Source organism: Oreochromis aureus, linkage group 11 (genome assembly GCF_013358895.1).
Source record: "Oreochromis aureus strain Israel breed Guangdong linkage group 11, ZZ_aureus, whole genome shotgun sequence".
NCBI lineage: Eukaryota > Metazoa > Chordata > Actinopteri > Cichliformes > Cichlidae > Oreochromis > Oreochromis aureus.
In genome coordinates, this window is record NC_052952.1 from 35256024 (window position 1) to 35272255 (window position 16232).

General features: G+C 42.0%; 1 protein-coding gene across 1 annotated transcript; it reads left to right on the forward strand.

Moving 5' to 3' along the window:
* The first annotated feature begins 1124 nt into the window (after nt 1–1124).
* Nucleotides 1125–16053, forward strand: rab11al (RAB11a, member RAS oncogene family, like). The gene is made up of 5 exons (XM_031748605.2): nt 1125–1428; nt 6584–6779; nt 8518–8711; nt 10551–10631; nt 14303–16053. The coding sequence occupies exons 1-5, from the start codon at nt 1389–1391 to the stop codon at nt 14440–14442; spliced, it is 651 nt and encodes a 216-aa protein (XP_031604465.1). The 5' UTR covers nt 1125–1388; the 3' UTR covers nt 14443–16053.
* The last annotated feature ends 179 nt before the right edge of the window (nt 16054–16232 follow it).

Here is a 16232-nt window from a genome sequence, read left to right on the forward strand (position 1 = left end):
ATACTGAATTAGTTTCTCCAATGCCTCTTTTACACTACGATCTACTCGGCTCTGCTCGGCTTGATTTTCTGGGATTTTTTTTTATTAGGAGTTAGTACCTGGTACCAGGGACTTTTAGTACCTACTTGGCTTGGGTTCCAAGCAACCTGAGTTGATCCGAAAATGTTACGTCTACAGACTGCACACCTCCGATAGGCCAATCACTGAATGAATCATGAGAGCGACTCTTTCACACAAGTCCAAACCATCAGTTTTGACCCTAGAAACAAGGGAAATGGTTGCACAAAAGCCACCAAAAAAGCCATTGACTGAGCATCACCTCCACATCCTCCACTGTTGTGTTTTTGTCGCATACAAATGACATCACTGGACTTTCGGCCGCATTACTTAGTTGGTACTAAAATGTAATGGGAAAACGATCAAAATCGAGCAGAGTAGAGTTGAGTGGCATAGAGGCTTAAGATTTCATAATGCCATGGTGTATGTTGCAGGTGTTTTAGTGAACTGTAACAACCTTTCTCCATGATCCCCCTTCATCTCTTCTCACTCGTCCACTCATCCACACTGCCCCTCCCTCAGCCTGGTTCTGATGCATGTCTCTTCCTGTCAAAAGGGACTTCTTCCTTCCCACCACTGCTAGGTGAATGCTCATAGGGGATTATATAACTGTTAGGAGTCCTTCTGTGGTATCATAGCATCTTTACCTTACAATATAGAGGCATCTTGAGATGATGGATGCTGATGTAAATAAAACTGGATTTAACTGAACTTATTTTTGTTATTTAACTAACATTTTAAATACCTATGGGGCAAAGGTTATTTTTACAAGCTAAAACTTCAACTGTCAGTTCCTGCTTGTGAAAATTTTGCAAGCTTGGTATAGATTTTATCAGTAGAAAAGTCAGATTTTAACCTTAGTTCGATACGAAAAAGGTGGACGGCAAATATTTTAAAAGCTACCTTTGTCTGAGGCTCGGTATTACCTGTTGAGGCTTGGGGCTGCAGACGTCATCCCAGTTAACGACCGGCAACTAAATCGTGAACGACAGCACAGCGGACCAATCACATCAACGCCCGTGACAGGTGTCGAGCAGCTATTGACCATTGGGAGCGAGTGGGGGGCGGGACTTCTGACTCGACGTGACGTCGCAGCTTCGGTTATGGCAAGTGACAGAGAGTGAGGAAGAGGAGGCGAAACTTTCCGAGCTCAGAGTTGTGTTCGCAGTAATTCATGTGTGACACGAGTCGAGCCTCGCTGTCGTCGGAGTGACAACTAATCGCTGGTCGTGTGAGGTCGGAGTCGTGAGCGGGTGCTGGGTCGCTGTCGAAGTAAAAGTGAATACGCCAGAAGTTTGTTCGACTTCGAGTAAAACAGCAGAGGAGACACTATGACCAACAGAGAAGACGAATATGACTACCTCTTCAAAGGTAAGCGGCCGCTAACCTGTAGCTTCTTGGCTCCGTTTTCGCGTCACCTGTGAGCGGCTGTCATTTGATGCCGAGCGGCGTGCCTAACAACAAGGTGAAAGGAGACGTAAGCCACACGTCGACTCGACGGCACCTGCATCGACTTTGAGTGCTTTTAGTTATAACCCAAGTTATGAAGTGGGCATATAGCCTCAGTCGTGGCCGTGCGATTGGAAGACTGGGAGGCAGCTCCGAGCTCTCATGTATGGCGTTGAGCAGCATCTGCCGGGGAGTCAACATCTTGCAGGCCTATGATGCAATCGTCTTGGGATGCGGCGTTGGTCGACAGGGGGATCGTAAGATGAGGCTCGGAAGTCAGGACTGAATACTTGAGGAGTCTGAATGTACAGAAAGTTTCAGAAAATCTCACCAAACCGCTTTCTGTAGCAATCACACCCTTTCAGTGATCATTAAAAGTTGCTAATATGCTCTGGTTTCTCCCTGGATACCTTGAAATTACAAGTCTTTGCTTCATTTATTGTATTTGTTTTGCTCTGTCCGACTTCTGAAAGCCTTAATTAGGCACAGAGGACATGACTGAGACAGTTTCAATTTTAAAGAGTACAATTTAGTTTTGTATACTGGAACAAAATGTCTACCCACCCCACCAAGGAAGAGGAGGAAATGCTGATCCTGTATTTCCTGCAGGTGTACAGATAATATTTAAAGTGTATGTCACTGCTCTGCAGATGTCTGAAAGACTTGATTAAAAACAGAGAGATTACCAAACACATCCTTATTTTCATATATATGTGTGTGTATATTGGCACAAAATGTCCGCCAACCTCTAGGAAGAGGAGGAAATATGACCCCTGTTTTGTTGACATGGCCTTCACTTCCTGCATGTGTGCTTATGCTGCTGTTCATAGGATTTAAAACATATATTTTTTTAAAATTAAATAACTTCTTCTCTGCCGGAGAAGTTGTCTGCCTGAAAGGCACCAAGGCCGTGACTAAGAAATCAATACTAACATTGATCCGTGAGGGTGACCCGTGTAGAAAAATGTCTTTTTGCCACAAACCTTTATGTTAAAATCACCAAAATGTTTGCTCGCACCTCATAAGAAGCAAAATGTCACATTTTTAGATTTGATTTCTTGCTTTAATTGCCAGCAGAGTTGTTAAAAGGCGTAAGAGTTAAAAATACTCGCAGCTTATAAAACTGTAAGCGTATACACTTTCGTAGATCATGTCACCAAGTGCCAAATACATTGTGACTGGAACCAATTGTTCAAAGTTGTCTTATCATCGCCCGTGATAAACGACGCACTCGCAGGCTTATTTAAATATAGAAGACCAACCATGCACGTGTTGTCGAACTGGAAATACCTGCACGAGTGGGCCTCGTAGAAACTCTTCCTCAGTGGACGGGGAAGCAAAGACTTGCGGGCTGACTCACCCTCCTCAGATACAGTAGCTGCGGTTTTTGGTGACCAAATTTATCCGAATAATGAGCAGCAGTGTGGGAACACTGATAAGTTTATCAGCCGCCACTTAAACCAGGGAAGGGTTTTTACTGCACTGCTTTTTTTTTTTTTTTTTCTTCCCCTTACAAGCTCCTGTTGCACCTTGTTGCTGGACAGCGTGAGTCAGGTTGGGTGAGCTCGCAGTGAGTCACATGAGCATTTTCATACTGACGGCGACATCGGCACAGGAAGTCGTCCTGCTGTCCTGCTGCACCTCTTTCCTTTCACAGACATTTTGACACGTATGAGTCTGAATTCTGGGTTTTTCTTTGCGCCTCGTGACACTTCACATCTTCACATCATTTTCACGTTTCATATGTATTCTCTCTTTTTTACTAATCCCATCCACTGATTTCTAAAAAGTACTGATGAAAAAAGCAATTATCCTGCTAGCCTCAAGCATTAAACACTACATTAACTTCACTTAAATAGAACTGAAGAAATGCATCATTTAATCAGGGTTTTTCCTGAACCGTAATGAGACTTTTCACGTATGATAATGTAAGCAGGACTAGTTCACTTATATGTTAAGGTTACGTTTGGGGTCTGTTATCATAAATTTATGCATTTCTTTAATATTTCCAGGCATTTAAAAAAACAATAAATTAACTTCTGTTTAAAACAACAACAACAACAACAAAGAAATTAGAAGTATTTTTATTACTATCATTTTATGGCAAGAACAATCCTGGGAATCCTAATAATAGTCATTTTATTCTGTGTATTGGCACTCAAGGGGATATCATTACATTAATTAATCTCACTGAACAGATAGACTCGGGTTCTCAGTATTATTTTAGCTTCATTCTTCACTCCCACATGTACTGGGTGCAGGATTGTACAGTATAATAGAAGGCTGTCATATCTTTTTTTTTGTGAGGAATTCGAGCTCAACAATAGGTGAGGGAATGGGTGTGTAACGCAGCCATGGAATTACCTGTCTGTTGGCAGAGAGAGGCCTTGAAAAGGTTGCATAATGATTTCTAGTCCTCCGCCCAAGATCCTTTGTGCAAGACAAAATGGAGTAACACCGTCATCTTTTTTTTTTTTTTTTTTTGATGCCTGCACTGTTCTGATGCGTAGCCCCCATGTTCTTCGGAAATTTTCATTATTCCCGAGTATCTAACTGAGCCAGGAAAACATGGAGCTGTTTCTACTTCTGCCTGTCATGTGCTGGTAAAACTTGAATACACGGTTTCATTTTTGAAAGGACAGCATTGCTTAAATGGGAGTGCAGATGCAGCGGTTGATTGGTTATTGCAGTTTCAACTTTCCAAACAAGTTCCTGTTACCTAAGAGCAGGAGTGGCGAGCTGGGGTGGTAGGTTCCTTTTGACAGTGACGCACCTGCCAAATGTGGAAGTGACAAACAAACAAACATCCTGATAATGCCTGGTTCCACTTTTTTTACGTGAAGATCCAGTAGTGTCCTTTTTTAAAGTATAAATCAAACCCTGTTTAGTGGTAAAGTTTATCTAATATCCTTTATTCTTTATTTTCTGTCATGTGTCTGAAAACTGTAAGTCAGTGATCCTTGTGAGCCAAAGGCTCGGGCTTCAAAACGCTCAGTTTCTCACAGTTTTTTTTTTTTTTTTTTTTTTTAACACTCTTCACTCTTCATGATGTCACAGAGAGGGTGTCCCTAATGGTGTGTTCACACCAAACATAAAGCCTTGTGTTATTCACACAAGTACAGTCACTGGAGGGTTTTTGGAGACGATCAAATATTTACCCGTAACAGCCAACAAGAGGAGGAGAGTACGACCAGTAGCTGGAGTGGAGTTACAGTAGATTTTCACTTTTCACCAACATCTCCTACAATTTTGATGATTTTTTTTTGACGAACTTCTATTTTTTTGGCTTTCCTGTCACAGCATGAAGCATTTTTTTTTTTTAAACTTTTGTTGGTTTGCCTCTGTTCGTGTTCTTGTTTGGTGTAAACATGTCATTAAGACATGCCGCCTGAGAGGACTGAGACTTGTTGTTTTCGGTTCCTAATTTTCTCCAACGAGACATTGAAATTAAGAGCAGTTTTCACACCTGCACTGCACCACTTCTGAACTTTCGTAGATATCACCCGAGACCAATGCTAGATCTGACATTAACCACTCTATAACCTGCCAGCTCGCTAGTACAAAGTCTCAGATGTGTGAGTAGTAGAGCAGATATTGTGGTGCAGTTATCATATAGCAAGTTAGCATCATGTGTGGTGCCTTCTGCTCGCTCTGTCTACTGATGTGTGCGGCATGTAAGAAAGGACCACTGTGGGAAATTCTGATAGATTATCTGCAAGCGCTCTCGTCTCTGCTTTCACCTCTACAACACTGCAGACACAGAGGAGAGCTTCACATTCAGCTTCACCTTGAAAAAAGAAGAATGAATGTCGGAAAGGTGTTCAGCTGACTGTAAGATTTGACACTTTAGGTTCAACTGTTGACAGTTTTGCTTTAATTGTAGTTTATAATGATTGACTTGAGCAGCGATTCCCAACGTACGGGCAGTGAAGGTACTGCAGGTGGGCCTCAAGAAGCCATTCGCCAAAAATACACTTTACCTTTAAAAAGAAACCGAGCCATTAAATTTAAACATTAAATCATATATCGTAAATGTTTTCTTTGACTCTGATCTTATCTTTTATATTACTAAGAAGATTTTCATATTTTCAGTCATAAGTTTTGTAGTGGCTCAGTGAAGAGGTTTTTTTCTCCAAGTTCTCATTCTGATTGTTTGGCACAGATTTGATATGTCAATGTTTGGTTTTTGTAGCGTTGTTAGTCTTCACGCTGTGTCCATTGGTTTATTTGGGATATCGCTTGCACCATCTTCAAGGCTCAGTGACACAGAGGGGAAGGTAAAGGACTGAAAACCTACTTTCTTGTCTAAAGTGGCTCGTTTCTTTGCTTTTGTTATGTGTGGTAATTGTCAGTTTAACTTCTGTTGTTATGCACTCATCTTCTTGCTCATCCATTTAAGATGCATCAGCCACCAAAATGTGTTCTAAATCTCTTATGTCTAAACATTTATTTTGAAGTAATTCTATTAAAAACTGCATCAGCTTACCGATGCAGTGAATGCTACACATATGTGGTTTAGCGTATGTTTCAGCTCTGTATGTTTAAAAATGTTCTTCTGCCCTTCAGTCTAATACTGCGGTGCCCGACTTAGATTTGATGAGTGCACGTCAGCGGTTTCACCTGGATTTCTGTGCTCAGCCTGCGTGTATTTCCTGAAAAGAGCAGGTGGTTGTGATATTTTGTATACTCAGTGGGAGTCCCCTGAGTTTCTGCTGTGCTTTGGCTGGGAGCCACACATGTGCGTCACTGGCGAGGAAGGCCATCTAACAGAAATGAGGATCAAATGTAATTAAGAAATGAAAAAAAATCTCCCCATCTTGTTCAGTTTAACGTCTTTATGGCATAATAGACTGTTGGTCTTCTGAACTTTTGCTTTTCCAGCTGCAGCCATAAAGTGAGCTGTGGTGCTAAAACACGCCCACCTAATAGCAAATTATAGAGTAGTGTAGTTTATTTTCCTTATGCATTTTTTTAACTGTAGCATTAAGACGAGCACAAACAACCCCCTGCAGGCAGACTTAACAGTACACATTGTGACTCTGCTGACTGTTCCACTTTGTTCTTTATTTCCCTGCAGTGGTGCTGATTGGAGATTCGGGCGTAGGGAAGAGTAACCTGCTGTCCCGCTTCACCCGAAATGAGTTCAACCTGGAGAGCAAAAGCACCATTGGTGTGGAGTTTGCCACACGTAGCATCCAAGTAGAGGGCAAGACCATAAAGGCTCAGATTTGGGACACAGCTGGACAGGAGCGATACCGGGCTATCACTTCAGCGTGAGTTTGTCACACACGCATGCAGAGATGCACACTTCACACAAGTAAAAACCTTTTTTTTTAACCTGTACACAAACAGGTCCACATGCATCAGTTAGAAGAATCGTATAGAATTATGTGGAACAGGAAAGAAAAAGGGCCTTTGTTATGTTTCCTTCCTTTTAACTAGGAAACATGATCCCTTCACAGCAAGTGTTCCCTGTTTAAGCAAGTGGTTACTTAGACCAGTGTCTCCCAAAGGGTGTGTCCTGAGATGAGTCTAAATGTGCTATAGCATTTTGTGACACCTGTAGTTTATTATTGCAATAAACAACTGCACAAAACATTATAACTGAAGGGTTGATTTATTTTATTGGTACTGTGTACACACTCGTTTGCCATACAGAGGCAGAATCTTATACCCTTGAACAATGATTTCTGCTTACCAGTTGCTGAATAGTAGGAAACTAAATAGGCACTGGGAAACAAAGCAGCTCTTCTGAGAGAAACTTGTCTAATTTAAAAGAGTGTAGGATCTGAATCAGAAGCAGAAGACCATTTAAGTGATTTGAAGTGTCTGAGAAGGCGACAGAGGCAAGGTGCACGGTACAGGAGTGTGGAAAACCTCACTGAATAACTGCAGCAGTCCAGAAACAATCACATGTTTGTGCCTTTGTCCAGATGCTGCAGTTAGGCTCTAAAGTGCTTTTGTGTTATGATAATCTGACAGCATGTCAGGTGATGTGAAGGTTATTTTGGGCAGATGTTACTACAGGTGTGCCTTAATATTTTGGGCTTGATGCAGGGTGTGTCTTAGGCACACAAACTCAGACAAACTAATTTTACACACGCAAATGCATGTGCAAAAGAAAGCGTGATACACAGAATCTGAAATTATTTAATGAGCAGTTCCCTAAAGTTTATTTAATTTTGCTGCTACTTCCAGATTTTTTTTTCATAAATTACAAACTACAGAGCCCGGTGCCTGTAAGGACAGAGGGAATAAGTCTTGGGACCAAAGATCACAACTTCTCATACTTTTGATGGCTGTAGGAGAGTAAGAGAGACGGGAGCAGACCAAGAATAGCCTTTTAAATAAGAGTAAAGCAGTGGTTGAGCCTATGGAAGGACATTGAACCCAAATATATAAAGTAAAGTGGTGAGTAAGGGCTTTACAGTCGTAAAGAGATGGTGACAAGAGTGTTTCTTGCCTCAACAGAAATGCAGGGCAGGGCTCTAGAATATAAACCTCGTTTTAACTTGTGTCTGAGCTCTTTTCTCGAAACCATCATCTATAGCCGAATGATATGGACTGCATTACGAGTGTGTTATCAGGGCCATCCATGAATTCTGTTCAGTCAGTTTATCAATTTTAAAATGGCTAGAAAGTGATTATCAGAAGTAATCAAAACTCCAAAATTTACCTTTGTTTGACTTCAAACAGGAAGCCTTTAGCTTGTCATCTCTGTTCCTACTGGGGGTTTTTAAAGTTCTCTTCCTTGATGCTGCTTTACCCGCATGAACTTTGTGAAGACCCCACAGGCTCTGAGGAAGTGAGCGCAGCGAGTCTTTTAAAACAAGAAGTCAGTGCTCATTTGCATTATGGGCTTTGTGTGCAGTCGCTGTAGCTTCACAGCTTATTTCTTTGTTCAGAGCTGGCTGAGTCAGTGTGACACACACAGTGAATCCTGATAGCTACAGGCTTCTGCGAGTAGCGTCCTGAGTTTTTAACTTATTTGTCTGATCTCGCATTGTCCAGGTACTACCGTGGAGCCGTCGGAGCTCTGTTGGTTTATGACATTGCCAAGCACCTGACGTACGAAAACGCCGAGCGCTGGCTGAAGGAGCTGCAGGACCACGCAGACAGTAACATAGTTATCATGCTAGTGGGTAACAAGAGTGATCTTCGCCACCTGAGAGCGGTGCCCACAGACGAGGCCAAGGCTTTTGCAGGTAACGTAACTGTAACGGCGCTGCAGTGTTTCTCACATACTCTGTTTGCAGAAGCCATTTGTAAATATTTTCCTGGATACTTCAAACAATAGAACCAGCTGAAATCCACATGATGTTCACAGATGCACATCAGCTTCAGCTCCATGTGTCAGGACACCTGTCAGTCAAGGTGGTAACTCCACCTAAGTTCACCCATCATGTAGTTGTTATGAAGGGGACTGTCCATAGGGGCTAAAAGTGTTTTGTAGCAGAGTTTAAATATTTTTTTTTCTAATGTAAAGTTGAGGAGAATCTGCATTGTTGGCACTTTACTCAGGATCCCATCTGGGGGAAGCAGCTCAATGATATCCATCACTTCCAACAGTCATCTGGCCAGTAAGATATGCCTCTTTGGGTGTCTGCACTTTCAAAATAAGAGTGCAAGGTTTGTCCACTAGTAATTGAATGATGCTGCTAAAAATACATTTCCAGTATTTCTAGGACGTCATTAATAAATGGCAGGCTGCACAAGTGAAGTGTTTGTGTGTGGAAATGTTACACCTTGTGTGCACATAGAGAATGTGTGCTGTATTGATTTGTGAGGTTTTAGGACGCAGCCTCATTAGATTGTTATCAGGTTAAAGCTGCGCTAATGAATGCATGGGATGAAGTGATCTCTAGCTGCTTTAATTGGGTCCTTAAGTACTTTTCAACATGCCGTCTGTGCTCCTGACGGTTAATATTTTTACATCTGTCAAAGGTTTTATTTCAGTTCTGTTTACACTTTGTGTTTTTCTTTCTTTTTTTTTAAACCCGCTCCGCCTTTCAGTGCACACGTTTATTTTTGCCCGTGTCTGCAATGCTTGTGATGCTGTAAATTATTTTACTTGAATGTGTTTAAGTACTTTAATGAAAGAACACCAAAAGGATTTGTTAACACTGACTCTGAAAATGTAAAGTCCTCTGTTTGCTTTTGACATGCTGATTGGTTTTCAGTGGCTGGAGGTTTCTTTACTTACTGAACTTGAACTTGATGATTTTTTTTTTTTAACCTGTGTTGCTGCTTTGACTGAAGACACTATTCCTGTTCCTGTCTGTAGTCACGTAAAGAGTGTCATTGTTGCTGTGAGAGGTTTATCAGTCAGTGCTGCTACTTTTGTATACAACTCTGAAATAATTTATGATGCCTCGTTTACATAAAGACCATGTGGTTTACACATGTATGCAAAGTGTGATAGTAAAGGCTTCTCTCAAAAGAAGACAACACTCAGACTAGGTTGCCTATTATTATTATTATTATTTAATTATGTGTTTTATATCTGTAGTTGGTCAGATTGGCAGTTGATTTACCCAGTAAACCACTTTGCATGTTAGCCGACATAATTTATTTCACTTTTTATAATGTGAACTCAACTTATTTATAGAGCTTAACATTTTAGCATATGTACAACATTCAACACCCTCTGTTCTTAACTGGAAGGAAAACTGGAAGAAGACTTGGAAAGGACTGAATGTGGAGTGTGTTCACGCACAGAAAGCAGATTTGTGTCATAGACGAGCTGGATTACAGTTACAGAATATGTCAGATAAATTCTGTATCACCAAATGTTGGATAAACGGTTATCAAAATAGCAAATTAATATTCTGTCAACTAATAAATCTAATCAAAAACATCAAACTATGACATGAGCCATCAAACAGGAAGCGGCTGAAAGAACTACAGAGGCCCTGGAGTGAGCACATAATGCAGGAAAAAAAAATCAGTCCCAGTGAAATAAACCTCAGCTCAGTGACGATGTTGAAGCTAGAATGGTGTTGGCTTTAACACTACTTGGTCTTTTGTGCATGTTTGTTTTCCAGAGAAGCACGGCTTGTCTTTCCTGGAAACGTCAGCGTTAGACTCGTCTAATGTGGAGCTGGCTTTCCAGACGATCCTCACAGGTGAGTGTCACGTTTGTGGTTATTTTCTATAGTGCATTTACTTCATATCGAAATGTGTTCTGGTACTTAAGAGAAGCACCGTTTAATAAAAGTTTTTGTATGCAATATACGAGAATATACGTAAATACTCTAGTCTTTGAGTTGATCTAACAATACCTTACCTTTGCCACTAGATGGAAGCAAAATCCATCTAATCAGTCCTCAGCATCCACCCCTGTGTGCAGAAACACCACCTTGATCTTTTTTTAAGGTCAAAAACAGGAATAATTGCAACACTGAAAGACCAGTCAGTCCTGAGAGATGGCACAAATGTGCCTTACCAGATGCATCTACAACTTGTTCAAGAAAGAAAATGTGATGTGGGTTCACAAATGTTTTCCTAAGTGAATGTCTATGAGCCGTTTCCCTAGGAGGCATATGGCCACACTAACAAGTGTAAGATTGGATAACATGGAGAAAAACAGCAATTGTTGTGACTCAGTCAACCCCTGGAGTGCCTAAAGGGACAATCCAACAGTGAGTGGTGCTTCCACTTGAATTGCCCCAAGGGCTATCAGCCTGCAAGTATGCGCCTCTTCCAGTTTATATTCTTACTCTGCTCAAGTAGTTTGAGCCTTTCTGTCCACGCCACGGCTTTATCAGTAATTTCTAGTTCACATCAGTGTTGCCAACTTAGCGACTTTGTCGCTATATTTAGCGAGTTTTCAGACCCCCTAGCGACTTTTTTTCTTTAAAAAGTCGCTAAAAAAGACGTATAGCTTTTACTCTCAACAAGCAGCGGGTGCTGTAACACAGTCAGTTCTTCTTTTACTCTTTTACTCTTATGCTGTTTTGTGGATCACAAGGTTTAAAACTACTTATAAACACACACACACAAAGTAACTCCACCAGAGTGCCAATTTCGGATCACTTTTGCCGGTCCAAGCCCGGGTAAAGGAGCAGGGTTGGAATTGTGACATTAAAAAAAAACAATAATTGCTAAAAGAAATTTAATTTGTAGTTCTAAATAAACTCTAAATGCATTTAGGATGTTTTTTACTCACTTTATGTCTCTTCCACGATGTTATTTCTCTCTCCAACAACATAGGTTACAATTATATTAGCATGACCAATTATGCAAATTAGGTGATGACGTCATTTAGCGACTTCTAGCGACTTTTAGGACAACCAATAGCGATTTTCCTTACTGAGGAGTTGGCAACACTGGTTCACATAAACTTCAAACCAACAAGCCCAATTTAGTTAACAGTGCTAATTGGCTCATTAAGAGAGAAGAGTGACCGTGCATCAGCAAGCTAGTAAGAACTGAACTTTGGACCCACTGGAGCAAAGAAGCCATCACTAATGTAGCAGAGGATAGTTCTTGGGTCATCAAGGGTCATCATGTATATATGCACTGCAGCTGGGGCTGTGTATGGTTTGTAGTAATGAGTCGTGTTTTCACCACCTGACACGTCACATCAGAGCGCCGAGCCTTGTTTTGCTTTAAATGTTCTTGCTTCATAGGCAGTTTTTATTTCAGGACCGTTTTTGTTCCACATCTGGGTGCAGTTTAGTTAAAGAGGGAGTATGCAACAGCAAGCCAGAGGTGTTTGCACAAGTCCTGACCGCTCCAGTGACATCCAAGTCAATGTTTAGTTGAAATATTTTCACGTAGGCTTGATTGATTGTGTTCAGAAACCATAATTATGATGCTTTTGGTCAATAATTGTTATTGTGATTATTCAACACAGTGATTCATAAATTAAACAAATGTCTTACGTTCATTGAACTTTAAAAGCATGGGACTTTTTGCACGAGTTTTCCTTGGAAATGAAAATGAGGGGGACGTGATATGGGGATTATCTGGTAGGGAGTGAGTTTTGACTGTAAGCCCGTGTTGTAAGAGCACTCACTGTTCCCTTGCAGCCTCTGTAGAGAGATATCTGTGGGTACCAATGGGACAAGAGGCCCGTGTGCTAGCAAACTATGTGGAGCCTATTATATACCCTGTGTATGTATTCAAATGTATGGGAAAAAAAATGGGAGGGGAATCCTGTAGGAAGTTGGATCCAAACTTGCAAGGGCCACTCCCTTCCGGTCCTCTGCCTCCATGAGCCACGCACATGGGGAGACCCAGGAGCCAACCAACACCTCAGTTCCACACCGGCGAAAGCGGGCCACATTAAAAACCCTTGATAATCAGACAAAGAAAGCTGCAACCATTAATGATCTCTCCATAGCTTCACATATGGAAACCAGACTGAAAGACCACTCACACAAACAACATTAACTTCTTTAAGAAGGATCTTTTTGTCCAAACATTCTCCTTCCGTCATCTTCGTTCACGATGAACAAAGTGAGCGTTTAGGAAGGAAACGCCAAAATGAGGCCTTCCATCCATTTTCTTAACTGCTTATTCAGGTTTTTGGCCCGGGAGCCTAAAGGTGCCAATATACCCTCCGCAGTGGTCACTTCACTCGTTGCTGCGCCATCGTCACAAAGATTCAGCCATGTATACCTGATTGTAGAGGCGCGCCACAAAGATTGTGCCTCACAACACAGGATATGACGTGAAAATCATCACGAGGCGAGCATGAAAACGACCTAACCCAGCTTCACAGGGTGAAAGACAGTTCACTAGTCCTTCATACTCATGCAGTGACAAGAAAACCACTCACACCCACACCTGTGGCTGATTTCCCTGGCTAACATGCACATTAGTTACAAGAAAAACATACAAACGCAACACAGAAAGGGTCCGGGTGGTAGGCAGGTTTAAAACCAGGAAGGTGAGGTGACGGTGCTAACCACTGAGCCACTTGAGCCTTTATGGCACAGTTTATTTATCCTTTTAAAGATTTGTTACTGCTCTTTAGGAAACCTGCCCCCAAAAAAAAAAAAACCATTTCTAGTTAAACTATTCATCCATCATCTTCCCTTATCCGATTCAGGGTCGCTGGGAGGCCTGGAGCCTATCCCAGCCGTGAGGCGAGAGTCGGGGCGCACCCTGGACAAGTTACCAGTCTGTCACAGGGCTAACACAGGAAGACCAGCAACCATTCACACCTATGAACAAATTAGATTAATCTTTTAACCTAACCCCACTACCTGCATGTCTTTGGACTGTGGGAGAGAAGGCAGAAGACCTGGAGAGAACCCACGCAGACAAAAAAAAAATATGAATCAATTGTCTGTTAACTTAAACACATAAAGCCAAATTAGTAACTGAAATTAAAATCTGATTACTCTCACTGCCCTGTTTTGAAGTGTAGTAGAAGCAGATGGATGAAGAGAAGAACCGATGCTCGCTGTGTGTTGGAACGCTTCTTGTGTATCGCCTGTGAAACTTGGTTGCATTCTCTGCTTCTCAGCATGAGCATGCAGGATCAGAGGAGCAGATCACAGTTCTTGCAATTTTAATATAAAATGTATTGCATCTTGCAGCTTTGGGGAATGCCTAAATTGAGCATTGATTCTGCCACATGACATAACAATGCCAGTTTAGGATGGAAAGAATCCGTCACTGCTGCCAGGAGTCTGGATAGAGCAGTTGTTGTTCAGTTTTGCCATGCTGCTTGTCCTTATCACAATATGTCCCACTGTTGGCTGGATTTATAGGCATCTACACGTAACTTACTCCCTCTCACCCCACACTCTCTCTCTCTCTCTCTCTCCCTCTCTCATCACAGCCATCTACAACATCGTGTCACAGAGGCAGATGTCAGGACGCAGCGACTCAGACTTCTCACCAGCCTCCAACGTAGTGCCCATCACCGTTGAGCCCACCCAAAACTCATCCAATAAGGGCGCTTGCTGCCAGTCCAACTGAGACTTTCCCGCTGACCTCCTCCTCCTTTACCTCCAGGCAAATGGGGGAAACAGCCAGATAGGAAAGACAGACAGATGGACAGGGAAAATGGAGACAGGTAGAGAGAGTCACACGAGGACACTTGGGTCTGATTTGTCTGTTTGGGAAAACTCGATACAGTGAAGAGGAGGGGATGGTAAAGAAGTTTAAATAAGCAAGCGGGACGTTTTCTGAGGGAGGATTGGTGTCGATGGAAAGAAAACGGGTGACTTGCACTGTTCATTAAAGACGCACATGATCAGAATTGATTTGCAATCTAAGAAAAAAAATTTATTAAGGTTCCTTTCGTGTCCTCCCTTTGAAAGCTCTATTTTACAAGCTAGTAAATGGTTCCTTTCAGTTTCCCTCTAGCGGGATATTGGGCTGTAAAAATCCTCTTCCAAGAGACTGAATTGCAACCACTGTCCTTCCCATTTTCGCAAAATGTAGATTCTTCCGAAAAGAATGTCCCCTTCTAATATTTATTGAACACTAGATTGATGTCTTGTTTGGCCAAAGGGTTTAGTTGGTTTATAGCTTTCACTCTGATTTCTTCATAGCACGGGGAGCTCGCTCGTTTTATGTTTGTTTGTTTTGTTTTTTTAATGCTTTTGCCTACAATCATATTTGTGTATGTTTAAGGGTAATGCTCCCTCGCCGATGTAGGGTCAAGGGGCTCGGGCCGTTTTTCCTTAAGTGCACACGCTGGAATTTGGTTGGTTCAAGCTGTGTTCCACCGGGCCTCTCAGAGCAATAACATCCCTTCCCAACACTGACATGCAATTTCTTTTTTGATTGCTTTTGATCTTTGTTTGGAAGGCTTTCCTGCTCTGTGCACACTTTGTACTCCACAGATGAGTCATGCTCCAAGCTTTGCTAAGCGTAAACTCTAAATGAGATGGGATAGCTGCGTCGCTAGTGGACGGGTTAACTTCCTCACACGGCACTGGCTCTGCCCGTGACTATTTCACCCCTGCCCTGAACCCGTGGAGAGGAAGAGATCAAGGAATTGGGTTTAAATGCACGTACAGCCCTGCGCTACCGCTGCCTGCTAGCTAGGATAGATGGCTGGATAATATTTCAGGGGATGAGGTAGTGAGGGCACTCAGCCCTGCCCTGCTCCCTTGGTCTCTGATGTACCCGAGATGGCTTGTTTTACTGTAAATGAAATCCTCCACTGCCTGCTCACCTACTCCTTTCCGTCTCTCCCTGTACACTGTATGTAACTGGAACAGGACTCTGCCTTCTGGGATCTCCCCGAGGTCTGCCCTCACTTTCACTTGTCTTTATTTCCTGTGGAAGGGTGGGCGGGGGGTTGTATCGGGAGTCAGGATTGGGTTTGTTAGTATCTAATAGTTTAATAGATGAGAAAAGGGAGAAAGGACGGTAGCGTTTGGAGGGGTTTGATTAAATCCAAAGGTTATGGACACAGATGGTGTTTATCCTGCTGATGTGTTTCCACATCAACACAGACTTCTGTTGACTTCACAGGTCTTAAACTGGGTGGTGTTAGGTTAGGGCTTTTAAAACATTTATTCTAATATGTATATTTGGACCGCATATGTATAAATAAATCTCATTTCTTAAAGCCTGTGTCTTCTCGTGTCTTTTCAGGATTTTGTTAAACAAGGACAGGTGGAAGTAGCTGGCTTCTTTATTGATAGAAAGGCAGAATTAATTGAGTGAGTCATGATTTTAGCTACTGTGTGATTGCTTTGTGCATATATTGACAGGGCTATATTTTAGTAACCTAATCCTTAATGTAGGCTCTA

Bases quoted from the DNA above. Each gene is read 5' to 3' on its own strand.
- rab11al (XM_031748605.2), top strand. From the start codon at position 1,389: ATGACCAACAGAGAAGACGAATATGACTACCTCTTCAAAG. The intron at 6,780-8,517 runs GTGAGTTTGTCA...CGCATTGTCCAG, and splicing joins TACCGGGCTATCACTTCAGC to GTACTACCGTGGAGCCGTCG. The intron at 8,712-10,550 runs GTAACGTAACTG...TTTGTTTTCCAG, and splicing joins CGAGGCCAAGGCTTTTGCAG to AGAAGCACGGCTTGTCTTTC.